The sequence below is a fragment of the Diospyros lotus genome, chromosome 12 (assembly GCF_014633365.1).
Source record: "Diospyros lotus cultivar Yz01 chromosome 12, ASM1463336v1, whole genome shotgun sequence".
Taxonomy (NCBI): Eukaryota; Viridiplantae; Streptophyta; class Magnoliopsida; order Ericales; family Ebenaceae; genus Diospyros; species Diospyros lotus.
The window spans coordinates 27427744-27452382 of record NC_068349.1 but is presented as its reverse complement, the minus strand read 5'-3'; the positions used below and the strand labels follow the sequence as shown (position 1 = coordinate 27452382).

General features: G+C 37.0%; 1 protein-coding gene across 4 annotated transcripts in view; it reads left to right on the top strand.

The window, feature by feature from the left end:
• LOC127786701 (protein kinase and PP2C-like domain-containing protein) overlaps positions 1-24612 on the top strand; it is a 70253-nt gene extending 45641 nt beyond the window's left edge. For 2 of the 4 annotated variants that reach the window (XM_052314307.1, XM_052314304.1), the window contains exons 11-13: positions 7526-7618; positions 21686-21781; positions 24196-24612. In XM_052314307.1, coding sequence (XP_052170267.1) covers positions 7526-7618; positions 21686-21781; positions 24196-24390 — 384 coding nt within the window. In that variant the 3' untranslated portion in view covers positions 24391-24612. Of the gene's footprint in view, positions 1-7525; positions 7619-7713; positions 8035-21685; positions 21782-24195 lie in introns of those variants that run through there. The other 2 variants (XM_052314306.1, XM_052314308.1) reach the window with 2 other exon arrangements.
• The last annotated feature ends 27 nt before the right edge of the window (positions 24613-24639 follow it).

Below are 24639 nucleotides of genomic sequence, written 5' to 3'. Positions count from 1 at the left end.
ACTCACCGAACTAAGAGTTTTGAGGGAAAAAAGTAGCATCAAGATCATGGACAAAAGATTGTAGGAGTGCAGAGTTAAAACCATTCACAGGGATATCATCAACATACACCAAAATAAACAAAACAACTGACTGCACTATTCTAATGAACAAATAGGCATCAGAAACTTCATTATGAAAACCCCAACATTTAAAAGCAGTTTTAAGTTTAGTCTACGATGTTTGTGGGGCTTGTTTATGTCCGTGAAGAAACTTCCTAAGTTTATCATGCAAACCTATACATAGTTTTCATTTTCATATGTTTTCTTTAATTGGGTGGTATTTTGGTAATTTTTAGCTTTTGGGGTATATTTTGGTGTTAGGTTAATTTTGGGATGTCTTTTTGTAGGATCAAGTGTTTTGTTGGGATTCCTAGAAGATTAGTGACTTTTACGGGAACTATTTGCAAAATAGGAGTTAGTTTCTCTTGGAAGCTTGAAGAGATAAGAGGTTGGCTTCCCTTGGAAACTTGAGGGTAGGTATAAATAGTCTCCCAGCCAATTGAGGGACTTTTTTTTTAAGAATTTTCTGAAGACAGAAGTCTTTACAGGGCGTTTCAAGCCCAAACCAGCTAGGGTTTTGAGGAGTCAACCTTGCAGCGGCTACCAATCCCTCCACTACTGCCATAGGTAGGAGAGGCTAGCAAGAAGTTGCTACTACTTTGCTATTCTAGAAGGTGTGATTTCGGTTGTTTGTGTTACTTCTTGTTCATTGTTTCAGCAATGCAAAATTGTTGTTTTTGACTATTTTGTTGCCCGTATTAGCATCAAATTGGTATCAGAGCAAGTTGATCTTGAGAGTCAATGGCTGCGAGAAGGGGAAGAGGAATAGATGCCCTACAGGTAGATATGTTACTGTTGTGTTTGCAGAACTGCAGGAACAATTTAGAAACCCTTCTCAACTTGTTATGCAAGCTATGAATCTTCAAAAATAGGAGAAATGACAGTGATTATGAATTTGATCGTGCTGGGAGAGCAAGGAACAAAATTAATTAGCTGTCTAAAGTTGAAAATGGTAGTTGGAGTGACGAGGAAAAACTAGGTACTGAAAGGTGTGCAGCGAAATGAAAGGCCTGCAAGATTGCCTTGTATGTGTTTTATAGAATTCTAAAGAGGGTGGTGTCAAAGTGCATATTTCAGAATTTGATGGTGATATTGAAGCTGAAGAAGCTGATAATGAAGAAAATTTTGCTAGTTTTGACGATCAAGAGCAGAACTAGAAGCTGGAAATGAATTAGAAGAGGAAGGCATTGAGGGTGATACACTTGGTGAGGCCTTAGTCATCTGAAGGTCATAACTGTCCCTTCCAACTAGCAATGATAATTGGCTAAGAAGGAACATTTTCTGAATTAAATGTATAGATGGTGAAAAGCTATGCAATTTGATAATTGATAGTGGGATCAGTGAGAATTTAGTTTCTCAATAAATGGTGGATAAATTGAAATTGAAGACTGAATGACATCCACAACCTTATCGAATTCTTTGGTTTAACAAAGGAAAAGAGGTAACTGTTTCATTATGATACCTTGTTAATTTTTTAATTGGTTCCTTCAAAGAGTCAGTTTATTATGACATGGTTCCCATGATGCTTGGCATATCTTACTTGGCTGATTGTGGCAATATGACTTGAGTCACGATCCATGATGGTGTGAAGAACACATTCATTTTTCACAGTTGGTGAGAAGAAGAAGAAGCATATGCTGAAACCAATGAAGAAATATTTAAGAAGAAAAGCTCACTTTATTCATCATTTTGCTTCGTATATATATAGATTACATCCTTCCTAGTTTCTTATTGTATACACTATAGATAGGAAGTTACACCTATACTAGATAGGAAACTTACAGCTAGTCTTGTGAGAGGGATTTATTCTCTACTCAAACTAGGAAACATATTGACTTTACAGAATAAGAAAATTCAGAAACTAGGAAACAAAAATAATTAGCCAACTAACAAGTCTAATTAGTCAACTAATGACTGAATTAGTACTGAGACAAATTTGATTGAAGACTCTTTTTTACTGGACACAAATGCCCTTCCCGCTAAAATGGGACTCTTGATCTTGCTTGCACTTCAATCGACTGCTCCATTACGGTTACATCGACGTCACTCTTACTTCCCATTTCCATTGATTGCGCCTAATATTGAAGTTCTGAAGAGGTTACATCGACGTCACTCATTGCTAGCTTATTATTTGCTTCTGATGGCGCGCTCACGTCATGTGTCGTTCGAGAAGAACAACAGTGATAAGATGGACTAACTTGGAGCATTTAGTTAGTCCATAGACTATTGTTAAGCCTGTTGCAGCAGATAGATGAGCAAGGATCATTGTTCTTTAGGCTCAAAGGTCAGGATATAAAATTTAGGAGGGAGGAGTTTGCGCTGATCACAGGGTTGAAGTTTGACAACAGCAAAGCAGCAAAGCGAAAAATCATATTGAAAGAGCCTCCACAAATGTTTGCTAGGTTTTTCCCCGAATGCAACCAAAAGATAGGGGTTTTAGGGTCTAGGTTAATTAAGGTGTTTCATCATGATATTGTTAGCGGAAAGGTGGAATGTTCTGATGACGAACTCCTATCCATGTCATATCTGATGATGATGTGAGAAATCAATTCCAAGGCTCCTGGTACGAGGGTGGATATCAGGTATTTTCACCTGGTCTCTCACTGGGATGAGTTGAACCGATTCCCTTGGGCAACTGACTTGTAATACCCCGAAATTTCTTGAAGTTATAAATGGTATTTTATGAAGGGTATAAATGGAATTTTCGAAAGAATGATGTTGTAGGGTACACTATCGCAGTCTTAAGTGATCGAAATGACCGGAGAGAGTACCCCAGACCCTAGATAGCCAAGGAAAATAGAATAGTACTGATGAGTAATATGAGTTATGATTTTAGGCATCAAAAGAAGTGGGATCGGAAACAGTTTTCGGTACAGTTGTAAATCAGGCTGAAAAATCATATCGTCGTAGGGGATTTTTGGAAAGTCAACAGAACATTGAGGGGGCTCTGGTTTTGAGTAAGAATCAACCCTGAAGTGATTTCGGGATAAAACAAGGGTCCCGTGAGGGCCCGGGGGCAAAATTGTCCTTATCAAGTAATCTTAGAATTATTAATTGTGGATTTTTGGTATTTGAATCTGAATGAAATTTACGTCTAAGGGTGTAATTATAATTGTGAAATGCTCAGAGTGGGATTTAGAATTAATTGAGGGATTTATATATAATTTTCATGATTTTAATATATAATATAATAAATTATATTCATATATATATATATATAGGAGCAATGAAGCAGTCCATGGGTGTGCACGTTGGAAGCTTCCAAGGAAGCAAAGTTTAAATTGAATTTAATGAAGCTGCGTGGTGCCCAGTTGAAGTGGAAGGCAAGCATATAAAAAAATATAATATAATATAATATAGATAAGAATGGTGGCCAACTTACAGAGATTCCTTTAATATAGTAAGAGATGAACTTTATAATATATAAATATATTATGCATTCAGGTGCGTGATGGCCAAGATGGAATTATAAAATGTATATTTAGAGTGGTTGTCAAGATAATGCAATTATAAAAGGTATATTTGGAGTGGTGGCCAAGGCAGGAGCGTCCGCATGGAGGGTATAAATAGGCTTGGGCGCAAGGTGGGGAAGAGTAGGGAAGAAAAGAGAAAGAAGCAAGAAGAGGAAAAGACAGAGGCAGAGAAAGCTTGGCCGAGTGAGCAAAATCAAGAGAGAGCAGAGGGAGGAAAAGGAGAGAAAAGAAAGGAAAGAAAAGGGAGAAAAATAGTAGAAAGTTTTTGAAAAATTCTAGAAATTTATTTGAAGTTCAAGGAACGTATTGGGGTTCGAAATTTAGTATTTAAAAGCTTGACACCAGAGTTGAAATTGGGCGAATTTTGAGGCATTCTGAATTATATTCAAGGTGAGTGTTCTACCTGGAAACTTGATTTTAAGTTGTGAGTGTTCGCCCCCAAAACTTGATTTATTGTGCCTGTTCTATCTGAACTTGTGGAGATTTCATGCAAAATGGTTTTATGCATGCAAACGGTTTAACTTGTGACGATTGGTTTTATGAGGGAGATTTGTCCCTAAACGTTTTGTACTTGTGCATTGCATTTTATAAATTGTTGTTTATATGATACATTGAATTGTGAAATGTGGCATTGTCTTGAGTTTTGTGTGTACATATGGAATGTCAGCCTAAGATGTCTGGATAGTGTCGCCATAATTCTCCAAGGGCGTGATAGAATAATAGGAGTATCTGATGCTGGTGTGCATGTCAGGATAGTTGCCTTGGTTTCTGTGCCAAACCATTTGGTCAAGGAAGTTGCACTAGGACGACTAGGTGGTCCATACTGTGTTGTTCATGTGAGATGTCAACCTAGGATGTTGTTTGGATAGTGTAGCCGTAATTCTCTAAGGGCGTGACGAAATAATAGGGGTATGTGATGTTGGTGTGCATGTTAGGATAGCTGTTTTGGTTTCCATGCCAGGCCGTTTGGCCAGGGAAGTTACACTAGGATGACTAGGTGGTCCATGTGAAATTTTGGAGTTGGGATTGTATGGTGGTTCCCGGATGCTTAGAGTGGAAACGTAATCTGGAGAGATGCGTTGGCTTGCCCTCTTAAGCTAGAATCGCGTCGTGTCATCGAATCGGTATGGTGGCATAGCTTTTAGAGAGATTGCTCTTTTCCCGTGGTAGGGTTAAGTGCTGGGGATTCTCTTGGGCTAAGGTTTGCCGGGTGTATTGGTTTATTTCATGTCTTGCATTCATTCCTGAAAAATGTGATTTTGAACTCTCACCTGAATGATTCATCATCTAATTTAGACTATGTCCCTGGAATATTCAAACGTTCCAGGTGAAGGCAGCGGTGCGAAGGGAAAGGGAATTGCCGAGGAGTGACGGCGATTAGTTTGTAGCTTGTAATATGTCGCTTTCAATAATGTTGTTTATTTTAAGGACGTCTTGTAAGTGTTGGTTTGACTTTATATTTTGAATAAAGTGGGTTCAATTATGGTTTATTGAAGTTTCGATCTAGCTTCCGCATTTGAGTTGATGAACCTGTCTTAGTTTATCGACGGTTCATAGTTGATATATTGAGAAGGTGTAACGGGATCTTCGGGGAATGGTTTTGCCTTTGGTTTCCGTTGTTTTGATTAGAAAAAAAAAATATCCCTGGAATCTTATGTTACGTATCACCTCGGGAAGGCAGGGTGTTACATGACTCCTTTATCACTACTACAGAGAGTGCCAGAAAAGGCATATTGAATGGGTTCAATCAGAACACTAAGAAGAAGACATATTCCATTGGAGGTTTCTCACTTACCATACAGGTATGAATTTATTATGTGATATAGAGATATAGAGATTTAGTGTCGTCGTTGCGGACTTATCGGTTAATAACAGACATTTCGGTTCACATCATCGATTTTTTATGCATATCGGTAATTCAATATCGGGTTAATAACCGATGATGTGAACCGATATGTCTGTTATTAACCAATATAGTATAACCGATATGTCTACTTTTAAACATTATGCTTACTATATATCGATGGAACACCGATGTGGACTAACCGATACGAACGTGGATATCGGTTATACTATATCGGTAATTGGTCGATTCTTTTAACCGACATGTCTTTGATTAACCGATATTTATAATAAATATGTATATTTTACAACATTATGCTTAATATATATCTGTCGAGAACCGATGTGGATATTGATTATATAATATCGGTAATGGACCGATTGATTTAACCAACATGTATGTTATTAATCGATATTTATAACCGATATGTCTAATTTAAATCAGTTTTTTTTTTCAATTGTAGATCTTTTTGTTTGAGATCATGCCACATTTGGCTGACCTGAAAATTGTGAAAAGAATAAGAGAAGGCCCTCAAGCTCCAAGAATAAAGAAATGGAGACTTTATACTCCTAAGATCTCCCAAGAACAAATTACGGAGCAGGGAATTTTTAAAAATAATGTTATCCATATGGTGCCAACAAAAGAGGAGATGCGTGCAGATTATTTTTACAACGCACATGATGTGGTGGTTGAAGAAGAAGAAGAAGATGAAGCGGAAGAAGAAGAAAGAGAAAATATGATTGAAGGAGAAGGGAGGGGTGAAAATGTGGTTGAAGCAGAAGAAAAAGAAGAACGAAGTGGTGAATCGAAGAAAATGCGTGTGGAGCCGAAGAAAATAAAAACTTTAAAGAACTATTTACAAAGTATAAAGAATGAAGTTGGGGAAGTTAGTAGGGAAGTTCAGAAGTTGAAAATGGAGATCGGAATGATGAAAATGGAGGTGAATAGAGAGATCAAAATGATGAAGATGGAGGTGAAGAGGGATCTAGGTAACATTATGAACCTTTTAAAAATATTCTAGAGGAATGTGGAGATTGTGGGGGAGAGGAAGGATGGGATGGGGAGGGGAATGGGGAAGATGTTGAGGGGGGGAAGGTGGAGGATGGGGATAAGGTGGAGGAGGGGGGGATGGATGTGGAGGCGGCAAAGGTGGAGGAGTGGGAGAAAGTGGAGGAGGTGGGGATGGAAATGGATGGGGCGAAGGTGAAGGAGCGGGGGAAGGTGGAGAAGGGGGAGGATGTTGAGGTGGGGAAGGATGTGGAGACGGAGAAGGTGAAGAATGAGAAGAAGGAGAGAGAGAGTGTAGAGGAGAAAATGGAGGAGACGAAGGATGGGGAGGGTATGACGGATGTGTCCTTAGAATTAGTCAGTGCGACAAGTCCTATTAAGGAAACGTATAAAAAGAGACGTTCGCAGAAGGGGCAGAAAAGAAAAAATCTAATTGAATCAATATTGAAACTCGCTGCTGAAACGGAAGACAAAGGACCACTTACATACACCTCAAATCTTCACAAGCTGAGCCCCCTAAACATAAGTGCTCCAATCGGTATTATTTGGGAGTCTTTCAAAAAATATATGAAAAAGCCAAATAGTCGGACATCAACTATAATAGCAAGCTGCTATTCAATGAATAAATACTTTTTTGAGACATTCACCACATCGAACAAGTGGTTTCAATCTAAGGTAAGTAATTCTCTAATTGTATAGTAATTCTGTTATTGATATTTATACATCGGTATTCATATATCGGTTTATTGGTATATGTAACCGATAGTGATTTTGTGAATATATATCGATCATGGAACCTTTATCGACATTCATATATTGGTGTGTGACCAATATATGTTACCGACAGTTGTTTTATTAATTATATATCGGTATTCATACACCGGTTAATAACTGATATATGTTACCGACGGTAGTATTGTTATTTATATATCGGTTATGAAATCTTTATCGACATTCATATATCGGTATTTATATATCGGTTAATGACCGATTTATGTTACCGATAGTTATATTGGTATTTATATATCGGTATTCAATGTCGGTTACGATCATTTATTTATAACCAATAGATATTTATGACATTTTGTTTAAATCCTTGCAGCACATGGATGCCTACATGTACATGCTTAACAAGAGAATGAAGAAATCTCAGACTTACAATATGGAGTTAACGTCGGTTGATACAACATTTGTCGTAAGTTATACAACAATCAATATATATCAAAATATTTATATGGAATTAGCTGTATATTTTGGAAATTAATCATTTATCATTTTGACCTCACACAGTAAGCCTTGAAAAGTGATTGGGAACTTTATAAGGCAGGCAAATGGAATACGTGGGATGATCACGACATTCCTGTTGTATTTTTTTGGGCTGAGACAGGTTACTCCAACCCATTTTTGAACGCGGATAACCTGCTCTGCTCTGCAAACATCGATAATAATCACTGGGTTCTAGTTAGGGTTGATTTGGGCTCTCAACGTGTTCATGTTTACTCCTCTACCAAACCCATTGGTTATGAAAAGAAGTTTCAATATATGGTAGAGATGATACCAAAACTTCTAACAAAATGTGGATACGGAGATTTGAAACCTGGATTTATTGTGAAGGATAAATGGAAATTAAAGATTGAGGACGCTCCGCAGCAAACTGGGTAAGCAACATTTATTTTATTTTTATTAGTTAGAGTTGTTTTGATTGTGATACCTATTAATTTCTGCAACTTGCTTATAATTGGCAGGGGTGGTGATTGTGGGATTTTTGTTCTGAAGTGAATGGAATTAATGGCCCATAACTAACCAATTGTAGAAATGACCCAGTCAAAAGCTTCACAATTCAAAATTCGAATGGCTTGGGAGCTTTATGGGTTTGCAGTATTGGATGCAAAGGATTTTGCAACCAAGATTGCAGATAAACCAACTAACAAAAAAAATAAAAACTGAACAATTATATTTGTAGTTATTTGTAAATTTACATTCTTTACATAGTTGTAATTCTTTTCGTACATATTGTGTAAAGGTAGACGAAATAGTTGCAATGATTGTTGTCATTCTTTGAACATAGTTGTAATATAACTGTAAATTTACCTTATTGTAATAAACATTTAAATTTAAAATAATTTATACATACATTTAGATTATTGTAATATGATTGGAGCATTTAAATTTACATGCCTTGATATCGTTCATGAAACTGAAGTAGGTAATAAACATCTAAACCGATATCGGTACAACATATCGACCATATACCGACGTAAATTACCGATATCCTTTGTATTCGATTTTATCGGTTTACATACGTCGGTTATATACACCAATATCTATATACACAGGTTCTTCGTGTGCAAAATATCGGCCGATGACCGATTCAAACAAACCGATATCCTCTTCATTTATTGTAATCAGTTTTCGTATGTCGGTTACGTGATCGATATATATGAGCCAATACCCTAATACAGATATTGTGTTGCGTACGTCGGTTATATAACCGATATCGGTTTTTTAATTATAAATTAAACTTATGTTTCTTGTTAGATCGGTTTCTTAAAATCGGTTTGCATACGTCGGTTATCCACAACAACCACATTTCTACCAATTTTAAGAAACCGATCTAACAAGGAATGTAAGTTTAATTTATAATTAAAAAACCGATATCGGTTGTATAACCGACGTATGCAACACAGTATCAGTAATAGGGTATCGGCTCATATATATCGGTTACGTAACTGACGTACGAAAACTGATTACAATAAATGAAGAGGATATCGCTTTGTTTGAATCGGTCATCGGCTGATATTTTGCACACGAAGAACCTTTGTATATGGATATCGGTGCATATAACTGACGTATGTAAACCGATAAAATCGAATACAAAGGATATCGGTAATTTACGTCGGTATACGGTCGATATGTTGTACCGATATCGGTTTAGATGTTTATTACCTACTTCGGTTTCATGACCGAAATCAGGGCATGTAAATTTAAATGCTCCAATCATATTACAATAATCTAAATGCATGTATAAATTATTTTAAATTTAAATATTTATTACAATAAGGTAAATTTACAGTTATATCATAATTATGTTCAAAGAATGACAACAATCATTGCAACTATTCCACCTACCTGTACACAATATGTACGAAAAGAATTACAACTATGCAAAGAATGTAAATTTACAAATATAATTGTTCATTTTTTATTTCTCTCGTTGGTTGGTTTATCTGTAATCTTGGCTGCAAAATCCTTTGCATCCAATACTACAAACCCATAAAGCTCCCAAGCCATTCGAGTTCTGAATTGTGAAGCTTTTGACTGGGTCATTTATACAATTGGTTTGTTGTGGGCCATTAATTCCATCCACTTCAAAACAAAAATTCCATAATCACCACCCCTGCCAATTATAAGCAAGTTGCAAAAATTAATAGGCATCAAACTGGTCTTATAGCTATCCTATAGAATTTTCCATTCAGTTTTAATGGGATTTTACCATCACATAACACCCCCGATGCATTTCTCCATTTTAGCCAACCTGCCTTAATTCTATGTGTGACATCCTCGTGAATTTCTCCATCTTTTTGAATCACTGATCCCAAATATCGAAAATGATCTTTTCTTTGTAAGATTTGGTCTTCCAATTTTATTATAACATCATCCACTCTTGCATTCTTACTAAATTTACATTCCATATATTCTGTTTTCTTTCTGCTTAATTTAAATCCCGTAGATTCTAAATTATTTCTCCATAACTCAAGTTTAGTGTTCACTCCTTTTTTTGTTTCATCCACCAACACTATGTCGTCTGCAAATAGCATACACCATGGCACCTCTGTCTGAATATCTTTAGTGAGTTCATCTGTTACTAAAGCAAATAAGTATGGACTTAGTGCAGAACCTTGATGCGATCCTATTGTAATTTTAAATGGTTCAGTATCCCCTCCGCATGTTTTGACCCTTGTCTCTGCACCATGATACATGTCCTTAAGGGCTTGTATATAGGCTATTCGGACTCCTTTCTTCTCTAAAACCTTCCATAATACTTCTCTAGGGACCCTATCATAGGCCTTTTCTAGATCTATAAACACCATATGTAGGTCCTTCTGATGTTCCCGATACCTTTCCATTAGGCGTCTTAGTAGGTATATAGCTTCCATTGTTGACCTATCAGGCATGAAACCAAACTGATTTTCCGAAACCTTTGTTTCTTTTTTGAGCCTCTACTCTATTACTCTCTCCCAGAGTTTTATGGTATAGCTCATTAACTTAATTCCTCTGTAATTTTAATAGTTTTGAACATCTCCTTTGTTCTTATATATAGGGACCAAAGTACTATTTCTCCACTCATTTGACATCTTTTTTGATTTAAGAATCGCGTTAAATAATTTCGTTAGCCAGGAGATGCTATCTTCTCCCATACATTTCCATACTTCTATTGGTATATTATCCGGTCCCACCGTCTTATGATTTTTCATCTTTTTTAATGCTTGTCTTATTTCATTTGGACTTATGCGTCGATAAAATGTATAGCTCACATTCTCTTCGGAGTTACTAAGATGTCCCAACCTAACTCTTGTGTCGCCATCATCATTGAATAATTTTGTGAAATACTCATTCCATCTCTCTTTAATCGCTCCCTCATTCACTAATACATTTTGATTTTCATCTTTTATGCATTTCACTTGATTTAAATCCCTTGTTTTTCTTTCTCTTGCTTTAGCTAATTTATATATATCCCTTTCTCCATCTTTTGTATTAAGTCGTTTATATAGATTCTCATATGCTTTTGACCTTGCTTCACTAACAGTTTTTTTTGCTGACTTTTTTTATTCTTTGTAATTTTTTTGATTTTCTTCATTGTTGCACTAATATATAGCCTTGTAGCAATTTTTCTTATTTTTAATTTTCAATTGTACTTCTTCATTCCACCACCAAGACTCCTTAAGGTTAGGGGCTCTACCATTTGTCTCTCCAAGCACTACCTTTGCTGTGCTTCTCAGGGCATTAGCCATTTCTCTCCACATTTGGTATGTTTGTCCTTCTCTATTCCATTCTCTTCTACTCCTTAATTTTTCTTTGAAGATTAGTTGTTTCTCCCATTTTAAATCCCACCACCTGATTCTTGAATTTTGTTTTATGTGATTTTTTCTCTTCCAATTTCTTACTTGGACGTCAAGTACTAGAAGTCTATGTTGAGTAGTCAAACACTCTCCCGGTATCACCTTACAGTCCTTACAACATACCTGGTCCTCTTGTCTCATGAGGAAGTAATCTATTTGGGTGGTTGATGTGACATTTTTATATGTGATTAAGTATTCGTCCTGTTTTTTGAACCTAGTATTGGTTATGATGAGCCCATATGCCATTGCAAAATCTAGAATAGACTTACCCTCATTATTAATTTTCCCGAATCCATACCCTCCATATACCTCTCTATAGCCGTTTCCGTCTCTACCCACGTGACCATTTAAGTCACCTCCTATAATCACTTTCTCTCCTCTTGGTATCATTTGTATGAGTCCCTCTAGATCCTTCCAAAATTTTGCTTTTATCTCCTCACCTAACCCCGCTTGTGGTGCATATGTACTAAAGATATTCATAGTCATTCTTCCTAGAATAACCTTCACCATAATAATCCTATCCCCTATTCTCTTTACATCCACTAGCTCATCTACTAAGCTTTTATCCATAATAATCCCCACTCCATTTTTTACTCGATTATTTCCTGTGTACCATATTTTATATCCATTTTTTGGCAAACTTTTTGCTTTTTTCCCTACCCATCTCGTCTCTTGAAGGCACATAATATTAATCTCTCTCTTAATCATCACATCTACCACTTCCATAGCTTTGCTTGATAATGTTCCTATGTTCCATGACCCAATCCTTAATCTATGATTTTGGTTTTGGCTTTGACTTTGAATTTGATTTTGATTTTGATTTTGATTTTGATTTTGTTTTTGGTTTTGATTTTGGTTTTGATTTTGATTTTGATTTTGGACTAACTTCTTTACCCACATCCGCCCAAGCAAATGCCGGAACCCTTGCTCATTTGTCACTACATCCAGGCGTCGATGCAGCGGCCCTAGCTCACTTGACACTACACGCGGGCAGTGTAGTGCGTCGCTATGAAGGGTTACGCCCACGCCCAAACGATTTTTCATAATTTGTCTAGAGTTCATGTTTTGGATCCGACTAAGTTTTACGTTGGTTGTCGGCTACCTAACACAACCCTCCTCCTTTATCCGGGTTTGGGACCGGCAGTGGATAACATCCCCAGACGGAGTTATCAAAACAACTCTAACTAATAAAAATAAAATAAATGTTGCTTACCCAGTTTGTTGCAGAGTGTCCTCAATCTTTAATTCCCATTTATTCTTCACAATAAATTCAGGTTTCAAATCTCCGTATCCACATTTTGTTAAAAGTTTTGGTATCATCTCTACCATATATTGAAACTTCTTTTCATAACCAATGGGTTTGGTAGAGGAGTAAACATGAACACGTTGAGAGCCCAAATCAACCCTAACTAGAACCCAGTAATTATTATCGATGTTTGCAGGGCAAAGCAGGTTATCCGCGTTCAAAAATGGGTTCGAGTAACCTGTCTCAGCCCAAAAAAATACAACAGGAATGTCGTGATCATCCCACGTATTCCATTTGCCTACCTTATAAAGTTCCCAATCACTTTTCAAGGCTTACTGTGTGAGGTCAAAATGATAAATGGTTAATTTTCAAAATATACAGTTAATTCCATATAAATATATTGATTATTGTATAACTTACGGCAAATGTTGTATCAACCGACGTTAACTCTATATTGTAAGTCTGCGAATCCTTCATTCTCTTGTTAAGCATGTACACGTAGGCGTTCATGTACTGCAAGGATTTAAACAAAATGTCATAAATATCTATCAGTTATAAATAAATGATCGTAACTGACATCGAATACCGATATATAAATACCAATACAACTATCAGTAACATAAATTGGTCATTAACCGATATATAAATAGCAATACTACCATCGGTAACATATATCGGTCATTATCTGATGTATGAATACCAATATATAAATGTCGATAAAGGTGTCATAACCGATATATAATTAATAAAACAACTGTTGGTAACATATATCGGTCACACACCGATATATGAATACTGATATATGAATGTCGATAAAGGTTCCATGACCGATATATATTCACAAAAACACTATCGGTTACATATACTGATATATGAATACCGATGTATAAATACCAATAACAGAATTACTATACAATTAGAGAATTACTTACCTTAGATTGGAGCCACTTGTCCGGTGTGGTAAATGGCTCAAAAAAGTCCTTATTTATTGAATAGTAGCTTACTATTACAGTTGATGTTCGACTATTTGGCTTTTTCATATATTTTTTGAAAGACTCCCAAATAATACCGGTTGGAGCACTTATGTCTAGGGGGCTCAGCTTGTGAAGATTTGATGTGTATGTGGGTGGTCCTTTGTCCTCTGTTTTAGCAATGAGCTTCAATATTGATTCAATTAGATTTTTTCTTTTCTGCCACTTCTACGTACGTCTCTTTTTATACGTCTCCTTAATAGGACTCGTCGCACTGACTAATTCTAAGGACACATCTGTCATACCCTCCCCATCCTTCCTCAACTTTCCATCCTTCGTCTCCTCCATTTTCTCTTCTCCTTCTTCTCATTCTTCACATTCTCCGTCTCCACATCCTTCCCCACCTCCACTTCCATCCCCACCTCCACTTTCGCCCCATCCATTTCCATCTCCACCTCCTCCACCTTCGCCGCCTCCACATCCATCCCTCCTCCTCCACCTCCATTTCAATCCCCACCTCCACCTTCGCCCCCTCCATTTCCATCCCCACCTCCACATCCTTCCCCACCTCCATCTTCTTTCCCTCCTCCACCTTATCCCCATCCTCCACCTTCCCCCCCTCAACATCTTCCCCATTCGCCTCCCCATCCCCATCCTTCCTCTCCCCCATAATCTCCACATTCCCCCAGAATATTTTTAAAAGGTTCATAATGTTACCTAGATCCATCTTCATCATTCTGATCTCTCTATTCACCTTCATTTTCATCATTCTGATCTCCATTTTCAACTCCTGAACTTCCCTACTAACTTCCCCAACTTCATTCTTTATACCTTGTAAATAGTTCTTTAAAGTTTTTATTTTCTTCGGCTCCACACGCATTTTCTTCAATTCACCACTTCGTTCTTCTTTTTCTTCTACTTCAACCACATTTTCATCCCTCCCTCTTCCTTCAACCATATTTTCTTCTTCTTCTTCTTCTTCTTCAACCACCACATCATGTGCGTTGTAAAAATGATCTGCACGCATCTTCTCTTCTGTTGGCACCATATGGATAACATTATTTTTAAAAATTCCCTGCTCCGTAATTTGTTTTTGGGAGATCTTAGGAGTATAAAGTCTCCATTTCTTTATTCTTGGAGCTTGAGGGCCTTCTCTTATTCTTTTCACAATTTTCAGGTCAACCAAATATGGCATGACCTCAAACAAAAAGATCTGTAATTGAAAAAGAAAACTGATTTAAATTAGACATATCGATTATAAATATCAGTTAATAACATACATGTCAGTTAAATCAATATGTCCATTACCGATATTATATAACCGATATCCACATTCGTATCGGTTAGTCCACATCTGTTCTCGACAAATATATATTAAGCATAATATTGTAAAATATACATATCAGTTATAAATATCGGTTAATCAAAGACATGTCGGTTAAAAGAATCGGCCAATTACCAATATAGTATAACTGATATCCACGTTCGTATCGGTTAGTCCACATTGGTGTTCAACCGATATATAGTAAGCATAGTGTTTAAAAGCAAACATATCGGTTATACTATATCGGTTAATAACAGACATATCGATTCACATCATCGGTTATTAACCCAATATTAAATTACCGATATGTATAAAAAACCGATAATGTGAACCGAAATGTCTGTTATTAACCGATAAGTCCGCAACGACAACGACACTAAATCTCTATATCACATAATAAATCCATACCTGTATGGTAAGTGGGAAACCTCCAATGGAATACGTCTTCTTCTTAATGTTCTGATTGAACCCATTCAATATGCCTTTTCTGGCACTCTCTGTAGTAGTGATAAAGGAGTCGGTTGCCCAAGGGAATCGGTTCAACTCATCCCAGTGAGAGGCCAGGTGAAAATACCTAATATCCACCCTTATGCCAGGAGCCTTGGAATTGATTTCCCACATCATCATCAGATATGACATGGATAGGAGTTCGTTATTAGAACATTCCACATTTCCGCTAACAATATCTTGATGAAACACCTTAATTAACCTAGACCCTAAAACCCCCATCTTTTGGTTGAATTCGGGGAAAAACCTGCCAAACATTTGTGGAGGCTCCTTCAATATGATTTTTGCTTCGCTGTTGCCAAAATTCAACCCCGTGATCAGCACAAACTCCTTCCTCCCAAATTTTATATCCTGACCTCTAAGCCTGAAGAACAATGATCCTTCCTCGTCTGTCTGTTGCAACAGGCTTAACAATAGTCTGTGGACTAACTGAATGCTCCAAGTTAGTCTATCTACCCCATAGACAATCTGGTCAAAAGCATATGCCTTAAACTGTTTCTCCAGGCGAGGCTTCTGCCTCAGTATACTCTGAATGCCTTCAACGGTGCATTCAAAATGATCAAGTCTTGTGGTGATGAAATAGTTGTTGACCTCCAAGTCCTTATCCCTTGCCGTCTTCTTCTCCGTGTTATTTGTCGACGTTTCCATCTTATCATTGTTGTTCTTCTCGAATTACACATGACGTGAGCGCGCCATCAGAAGCAAATAATAAGCTAGCAATGAGCGACGTTGATGTAACCTCTTCAGAACTTCAATATCAGGCGCAATCAATGGAAATGGGAAGCAAGAGCGATGTCGATGTAACCGTAATGGAGCAGTCGATTGAAGTGCAAGCAAGATCAAGAGTCCCGTTTTAGCGGGAAGGGTATTTGTGTCCAGTAAAAAAGCAGTCCAATCGATGTGTACATTGGGCAGTGCATATGTAGGAAAAAATTCAAATTTTTTATTGATATCGGTAAAACGTATCGATATCCAAACCAAATTGTCTTGACCGATTTAATATTAACCGATGTGGCTATTAGGATATCGGTTACGATCTATCGGTAAAAGTTGATGTAGTTCGCCGATATCTGTACACCGATATGAAAAAGTCGAGCAATGTCGGCAACGTGTATCTATTGCCAACCGATATGGTTTAACTGATATTGAAATATTTAAGTGAATTTAATATTAAAACGCTTCACTTCCCAATGTCTGCACCGGTAGGACACGTTGGCGACTGGAATTAAATGCAATCCAGATACTCAACAGATATGAATAATGATGTCCGTTGCAGACTTCCCAATACATAATATATATCTAATATAATATCGGTTCCTTGTATCGGATTTAAACCAATACACAGTAACCGATATATCATTCGTTATATGATGTATATCAGTCACTATGTTCGTACATATTACTATCGGTGCGAATATATCGGTTACTTAACCGATATGTTTACACCGAAATTTAAATGGTTAATGACAAAAAATTAAATATTTGTCCGTTGCACTTCCCAATGTCAGCACCGATAGGAAATGACTGCTCTATAAATATCGGTCATCGATATGACAATATAGAATAATGTCGGCAACATGTATCGATGATAAACCGATATGGTTTAACCGACATCCTTTGTACATGTTACTATCGGTGCAAATATATCTGTAACTTAACCGATATATCGACACCAATATTTAAATGGTTAATGACGAAATTAAATATTTGTCCTTTGCACTTCCCAATGTCAGCACCGATAGGAAGGACTGCTCTATAAATATGGCTCTCATCACGTTTGAGAAGAACAGAAGCGAGAATTCGGGAAGATGGCAAATAAGGTTAGTGTTGAAGACGTTGGAGATCCCCTTGAAGACGTTGTTTCCCAATGAACTGAAGCAGAAGCCAAGGAAATAGATCGCTTTCCTCGGGCTTCTCGGATACTAGGGCAGGTTCATCAACAAACAGTGAGTGATTGCTCTGACCATTCAGGATTATTCAACCTCCCAATTAGCAATGTATTTGGAGGTTGAAGAACGCCGAATGGTCAGAGCAATCATTGTTTGTGAATGAACCTTCTTTAGCATCCGAGCAGCCCCATGAAAGCGATCTATTTCCTAGCGTCTGTTTCAGTATGCCTTCTGTAGAAGAGGGACCTGCAATAGAGGTGCATCACAAGAGAGACACCAACTTTTTTTATTTATTTTTATTGAATTAATGATGTGTTAGTCCAATGTAATGGTATTTGTGTATAATACGACATTAGTCTTTATCATCAAGTTAAACTTTTAACGTGTATAGAAATACATCACAGGTACAAATATAGGTGTATGAGCTGCCATTCCTGTAAATTATAAAAAATCATCGGTTGGATGTAAGTAAAAAAAGTTATTGGTTATATAAGGTTATATCGGTTTCATAATATTGGTCGCGCATGGATATGTCGGTTATTATATATCGGTTTAAGTAAAATTACAACCGATACAGTTATACCGATATAGTAGTTGTAATAGGAAATATATCGATTATTATGTATCGGTTTACATTAAATTAAAATCGATACAATTATACTGATATAGAATGTATATCGATTACTATGTATCGGTTTACATTAAATTAAAACCGATACAATTATACCGATATATGATGTCGGTACATAAAACATTTTTGGGTACCGATATATAAACCGAACGGATATAAAACATTTTTGGGTATGCTTCTGGTTTGATCCTATAGTGAAATGCATAGCCTTCACTCAATCGAGCTTTAGAATGCAAAACCAGAGCGAGGTTCATTTGCATACCCATTACGTAGTCATTAAAAAAATCGCATCGAAGAGGGTAAAACACTCTAAAATTACCTGCAATGGCTTTGAAGGCGAAGACCGACGAAGAAGCAGCAACCCTAGATGCTTAGAACAGAGGACGAGCGAGAGAGATGTTTTGGTCGGTGGGCGATTGGGGATGTGCGTGTGAGAGGAAGAAGACGAAGGGATCGTAGGCTAATTTAAGTCAGGGGCATTTTAGTCCATTCAACTCTCAAAAGTCCTAGTTTTGCAAAAAAAATTTAAGAGTCCTATTTTTGCAAAGTTCTTTTCCAGCTGTCCTATTTTTGCAAATTTCCCTAAAATCAATTGTTAAAGAAGAGAAAACGAGGACTAACATCCACGACAAGGATTCTGCGGTTTTTGCTGACGCCATTCGACGAACTATCGACGATCAATGGTGGTTGGCGTCGTCAAAGATAGTGAGGCGAGGGCTATGTTGAATCCCGATTGCCGATTGCGTTTGAGGGTTTTAGAAAAGGAAGCTCAGGTTTCTTATGGCAGCGATTTAAATCATAAAATGAGGACCAAATCGGAAAGAAAGAGAAGAACTAACCTCAAATCTGGTATTAGTGTTGATGATTTCTAGTAAGTCTTCTCCTTTCCTTCGCTACTTACCTTCCTTCTCTGAAACCACCGAGGACCTCTCTCAACTCTCGCTAAAACTGCTCTTGGAGTTGTGAGAATTTGTCTTGTTGAGGCATGAATTTATATAGCTGTCGATGAGTTATAGGGGTGTACATGGTGCGGTTTGGGCGGTTTTTAGCCAAAAAAATGCGCCAAACCGCATATGCGGTTTGCACCTATAATCAGACCGAGCGGTCTGATTTGGTGCGGTTTCCGCGGTTTGCTGAAACTTGGTGTTTTGTGTAATTTAGGTGCGGTTTGGTTTGGTTTGGTGCGATTTTTGGTTCCAAAATGATAACAAAAAATTATTTAAAATGGGACTGCTAGTTTGCTATAAAAAATAATTTAATTATTTTATATATTTCATTTTTTATTTTTTATTTATTTTAATTATTAATATAGTCGGGCGGTTCGGTTTGGAACCAAACCACCAGCACCCCAAACCGCATAAACCGCGGTTTGGGTATTTTTCAAACCGCACCAGACCACGTCCTTAAAAAACAACGCGGTTCGGTGCGGTTTGGTTTGGTGCGGGCGGTTTCCGCGGTCTACCGGTTTTTTTGAACACCCCTAATGAGTTATCAGATTTGGATTGAACTCTTTTTAATTTTTTTTTTTATTAATCCCACTCCATCTTGAATTCTAATCGTATTTTGGTATTCTAATCGTGTTCTCTGGTTATCCTCACTGAATTTTCCCTTCGTCTTTACTTATCAAGGAATGCTATGTTTATCCATAATCAACTTCTAGGCTTAATTATAATCCTGTACAGCTGCAATATCCTACTTCATCTAAATCTCACTCTAATTGATCTCAGCTAATTATCCTAATCTTAGATTTCATTCATTTTTACTTATTTATTTAACTCCTAATATTTTGGGTGTTACAGTGAGACTGGCCATGAACCCTACGCCAAAACTTAAAAGTTTACGAAGCCTAATAATCCTTACATATTACTACCAAGAAAAAATACTCCAAAATATTATAAAACAAATAAACTGAAATAAAACCAATAATATTGTCACAGTTTACAGAAAAGATATATCTTGCACTAGCTGAAAACCTAACTATCATTACTGAGTCCACTTGAAAATCCTCAAATCCTAGTCCACGTCTACTCTAGCTAATCCTGCTCACAAAAAAATGTTAGGAAGAGGGGCAAGCTTAAACCTAGTGAAGATTACCCTGCATAATAGATCAATATCCAAAATAACGATTTCATATATATACACAATAAAATAGATTTTAGTTCACAAAAGTCCACGAAAATTCCCCATGCAATAGCATGTATCATCAATAACAAGCATACCATATCACATGGTGTAGCTACCAAATTTCCACTAAATATAAAACATCATTTATTTGAAGGAACCACAATAATATTTAAAAAACAATAATCAATATTCACAATAAATATCTCAATGGGCAGTAAAGCCCTAGATCCAACAATGTACAAGGGGGACCCTCTAATTTCCCATGGATTTACCCTCATGTAAACGGTGGAGCGTTGACAGCCAGAATATACTAGTCTCTTCTCTTGTTGAGTAACTAAAATACAAGATCTCAAGCAAGGTCTGCCCTTAGCTCAACCAATATTTGAAGAGGAAAGGAATAGACTAATTTAGAGTAGACCAATGATGATATTGAAGATTATCAATCTGAAGCAGATGGAAATAAAAAAATAAAAAAAAAATCATAGAGCTACAATCTGATGACAAATTATAAATAAATTAAAGTGTATTTATTTTAAGAATACCAAAATAATTTGTATTTAATAGTATTTTGGAAATTTAGATGTCTTATATACATTATCTTATTATTCTTTTCATGTTAAATATGCTCATTATTATTATTATTATTATTATTATTTGTCAATTCAGCACCCTGCTCTTTTATAAGTGCCTAAAACCTTGGGTAATATAATGTCATAGGGCCTTTGGAGTGCCTTTTGCCTCTGACTGCCTTGCTTTTTGTCTCACATGTCCAGGCTACATTGAACAAGTCTTAACATACCTCATTTTTAATAAGCATCACTCTTGACATTTGACCAACTGTTTCTTAGTTCTTTAGAGGGTTTGGCAATTCAGTTGACATCCTTACTTTTAACTATCGGATGGCTTTCAATTGTCTACCTCGGTTTCCGATCTGCTGGCTGTTTTTACTATAACCTGTGTGAATTTTAGAGCTTATACTTGTGCCAATTTAGTAAGTTTCATTTTTCATGAACTTCAAGTGCTAATGATCATTTTAGTCTTCCCAAATCCTCGAATCCCCTTGTTCACCAACAATCTATTCAAATTTTCGGACATCACAAATTAGTGGCATGTGGTGTTACATTTTGTATTGAACATTTTGTATTGATAGTAAGAACATGCCTCAAGACTTCTTCTAGAATTTTTGTGCTTGTTAAATAAGGGATCATATATCTTATGCAGGTATATACACACTAGATTAGTCACATGATATGAAGAAAAGAAAAAATGAAATTTTGTTTGAGAAGATTGTAACGTGAATATATTTGGACTTCTCTGAAATCTTTTTACTGTTAAATAGGGAAGGGAGCATCTGCCTGGTGCAAGGCTATGTGCACTAGATTAGTGACATGATATGCAGACAATAAACAAGATTTGTGAATTGTGTTCCTCAAGGATTTATTTTGGGCAGGTTACACGTTCCATTGGTGATGATGATCTGAAGCCTGCCGTGACAGCAGAACCTGAGATAACTAAAACTGTGCTGTCTGCAGAGGATGAATACTTGGTATGGTCCATTGTGCTATCTAGGATTTACTATTTGTATGAGCTTATAGTTTATACTTCTGTTTTGGAAAATTGTCCTACAATGTTGTGAAGCACTTAAATTGTTTTTATGGCATCAAAATAGACTACTATAAGTTTCCTGAAAATGATAAAAATGAAATAAACAATTTTACACTATCAATGGTTCCACGTCTTATGAACCATGAATTGTCACTGTCAATGCTTCCATGATTAGTTGACACTATCAGTGGTTCTTGCAATAAGCAATTTGGAGCCCCATTTTCAATGATACCTGGGACAGATCTAGTCATTAAATCATTGTCTCTCCACTTGTAGTGCATAACCATACTACTTTTGGTTAGTAGTGACATTTAGCCTAGTTCTTAATAGAATTACGATTTGATCTCCATCCATCCAAAAAATAAATTGGGAAATATGAACATTGTAGCTAGTTACTTCAACCGTGTCATAAATTTGAGAAAAGATTTGAATGTTGCCATTGGATGTATAAGAAGAGGGGCTATGACTCTTTGTTGGTGCACGAAGAAGTATGTGTGTGTGTATGTGACGATCAAAGAATGCAGCAGTTTTTGGAAGCTTTCCTAATTTGGAATGGGATGTTTCCTAAATCAGACTTAGGAAACTTTCCTAAGAGTGTAAATATGTATCCTTATGTTGTATTTCTTATAGAAGGTAGGTTTTCTTATGAGTTTTCTCTACTCCTCTATAAGAGGATATCATCATGTATAGGAATCATTCCAATTATTTCATTCAGTTTTCTACATGGTATTAGAGCCAACGATACCGGCCTAATCCGCCTAGAACCCTAGTGTGCCTTCATTGCATAACTTTTCCCTTCCATTTCTTCGAAGCCTTCATTGCTTCTTCTTTGTTCAACCGATCAGTCTGATGAATATATGTCAAAACTCTCTGAATCTACTCACACCTTGACAACTAGAGAATCAACTCCGGTTGAGCAGCCAACTGGAGCTAGAGATTTGCCTGGTATGCATCATTCCTACCGTCTAGATAATAGGAAATACTTGCAGTGGGCTCAACTCGTCAAGACCTTTCTCAATGACCGGGGAAAGATCGACCACTTGACTACATCTCCTCCTAAAGACTTAGATCCCACTTTCACACCATGGGATGTTGAGGACTCTCTCATTATGTCTTGGTTATGGAGTGTAATGCAACTAGAGGTTAGTAAGAACTTCATGTTTTTAAGTTTAGCAATGCAACCCTAATTTGATGGTGTCCTTGGAAAAGAAAGGTAATGCTACATACTCTCTTATCTCTCGGAAGTTTCCTACAAGCTGTTGGATCATAAAACATAGGAGTACTGCAGTTGGGCTTCCACCATCGTGGTTGTCACCTATTGTAGTTGGGCTTCCATTTGCTTCATCGGGGTGTCGTCTGCCATCGTCGAATTCATAGTTGAGGTCGCCAGAACTAAGAGGGTGGTTTCAATCACCTGAACTCGCCTTCAGGTTTCGAGGATTAATCCTCTTAGCGTCGGAAACCCGCCCCCAAATAACTCATCGAGGAACGATGCTCTGATACTAGATTGTCAAAGCCTTGCGTCTAGCAATATTTTCCTACTAAATCGATGGAATTCAAGTAGAAAATCAGAGAGAAGATGAGAAGAATTGCAGGGAGAAAAGAAGAGAGGGAGATAGAAGGGGGGGGGGGGGGAGGGAGAGAGAAATTGGAGAAGGAATTTAGATTTCTTGTATTGATAATGCCTGCTTCAAATGAGTTGGATCAGTCCTGATATACTGGTCTCTGCCACGTGGATACAGGGTATAATGAGAGATTCTTTCTAGAAAGGGTGGGTTATAACCTCCTAGGTACACCCCTCCCACAGCACCTTCCTGCGTACACCCTTCACAGACTTAGGTACATGACACCTAGGTAAATCAGTGTCGGTGACAGTGCGCGACATCTAGTGGCACATATATAGTAGGGTATATAGTAGGCGACTATAGAAGGTCCAATCACTTTCTTTATGGTTGGGTAATGAAGAAATGAGGGACCACAAAACTCGAGGAATAGTTTTTCCCCCACCATGAGAATTTAGTTATTTTGATTTAGATTTTATTTTATTTAAATTTTTATGACTTATTTATTTTGGCTGGTATTTATTTTGATTATTTAAATAAAGATTTTGCTGATTATCACCTCCCTGAAAAAGAAACAAAAGAACCATACATAATTTTCCAACTTTTATTCATGTTTTGTGTATCCTTTTGCAAATGAGATGCATATTGAGTGCGTCCCATTTACAAGTATCTGAAGTTTGCTTTATTCGTAATACAGGTAAGGTTATCCGAAGTTCTGGTCATTCATTACCAACTTGTTATCACGTCACATGTTTTGTACTGAGAGAGTAATACTTTTTTGGTTTATGGTCAGGTTATGGCTAGCGATGGACTTTGGGATGTTATGAGCAATGCCGAGATTGTTAGCATAATAAAGGACACAGTGAAAGAGCCGGGGATGTGCTCAAAGAGACTGGCAACTGAGGCTGCTGAGCGTGGCAGCAAAGATAATATAACAGTTATTGTTGTCTTCCTGCGGCCAGTATCTACTGCAGAGAGGATTTACTAGTTGTATAGATATTGCAGCAGCAGGATGTGGGAATTCTATCCATCTATCTTCAAGGAATGGCAATTTATGAGCCATTGACGTTGGTGGCATAATAAATAAGGCGGCCTCAACTCACCTGTAGAAATTTGTTGTGATGCATTATTTGTTGCATGGATATCATTGACGCACACAAACACAAAAATAGTTGTGTCTGTGTATTTAAGTACATTTGAATCCAATATCTAAGAGTGTGTTTGATTGTACACATTT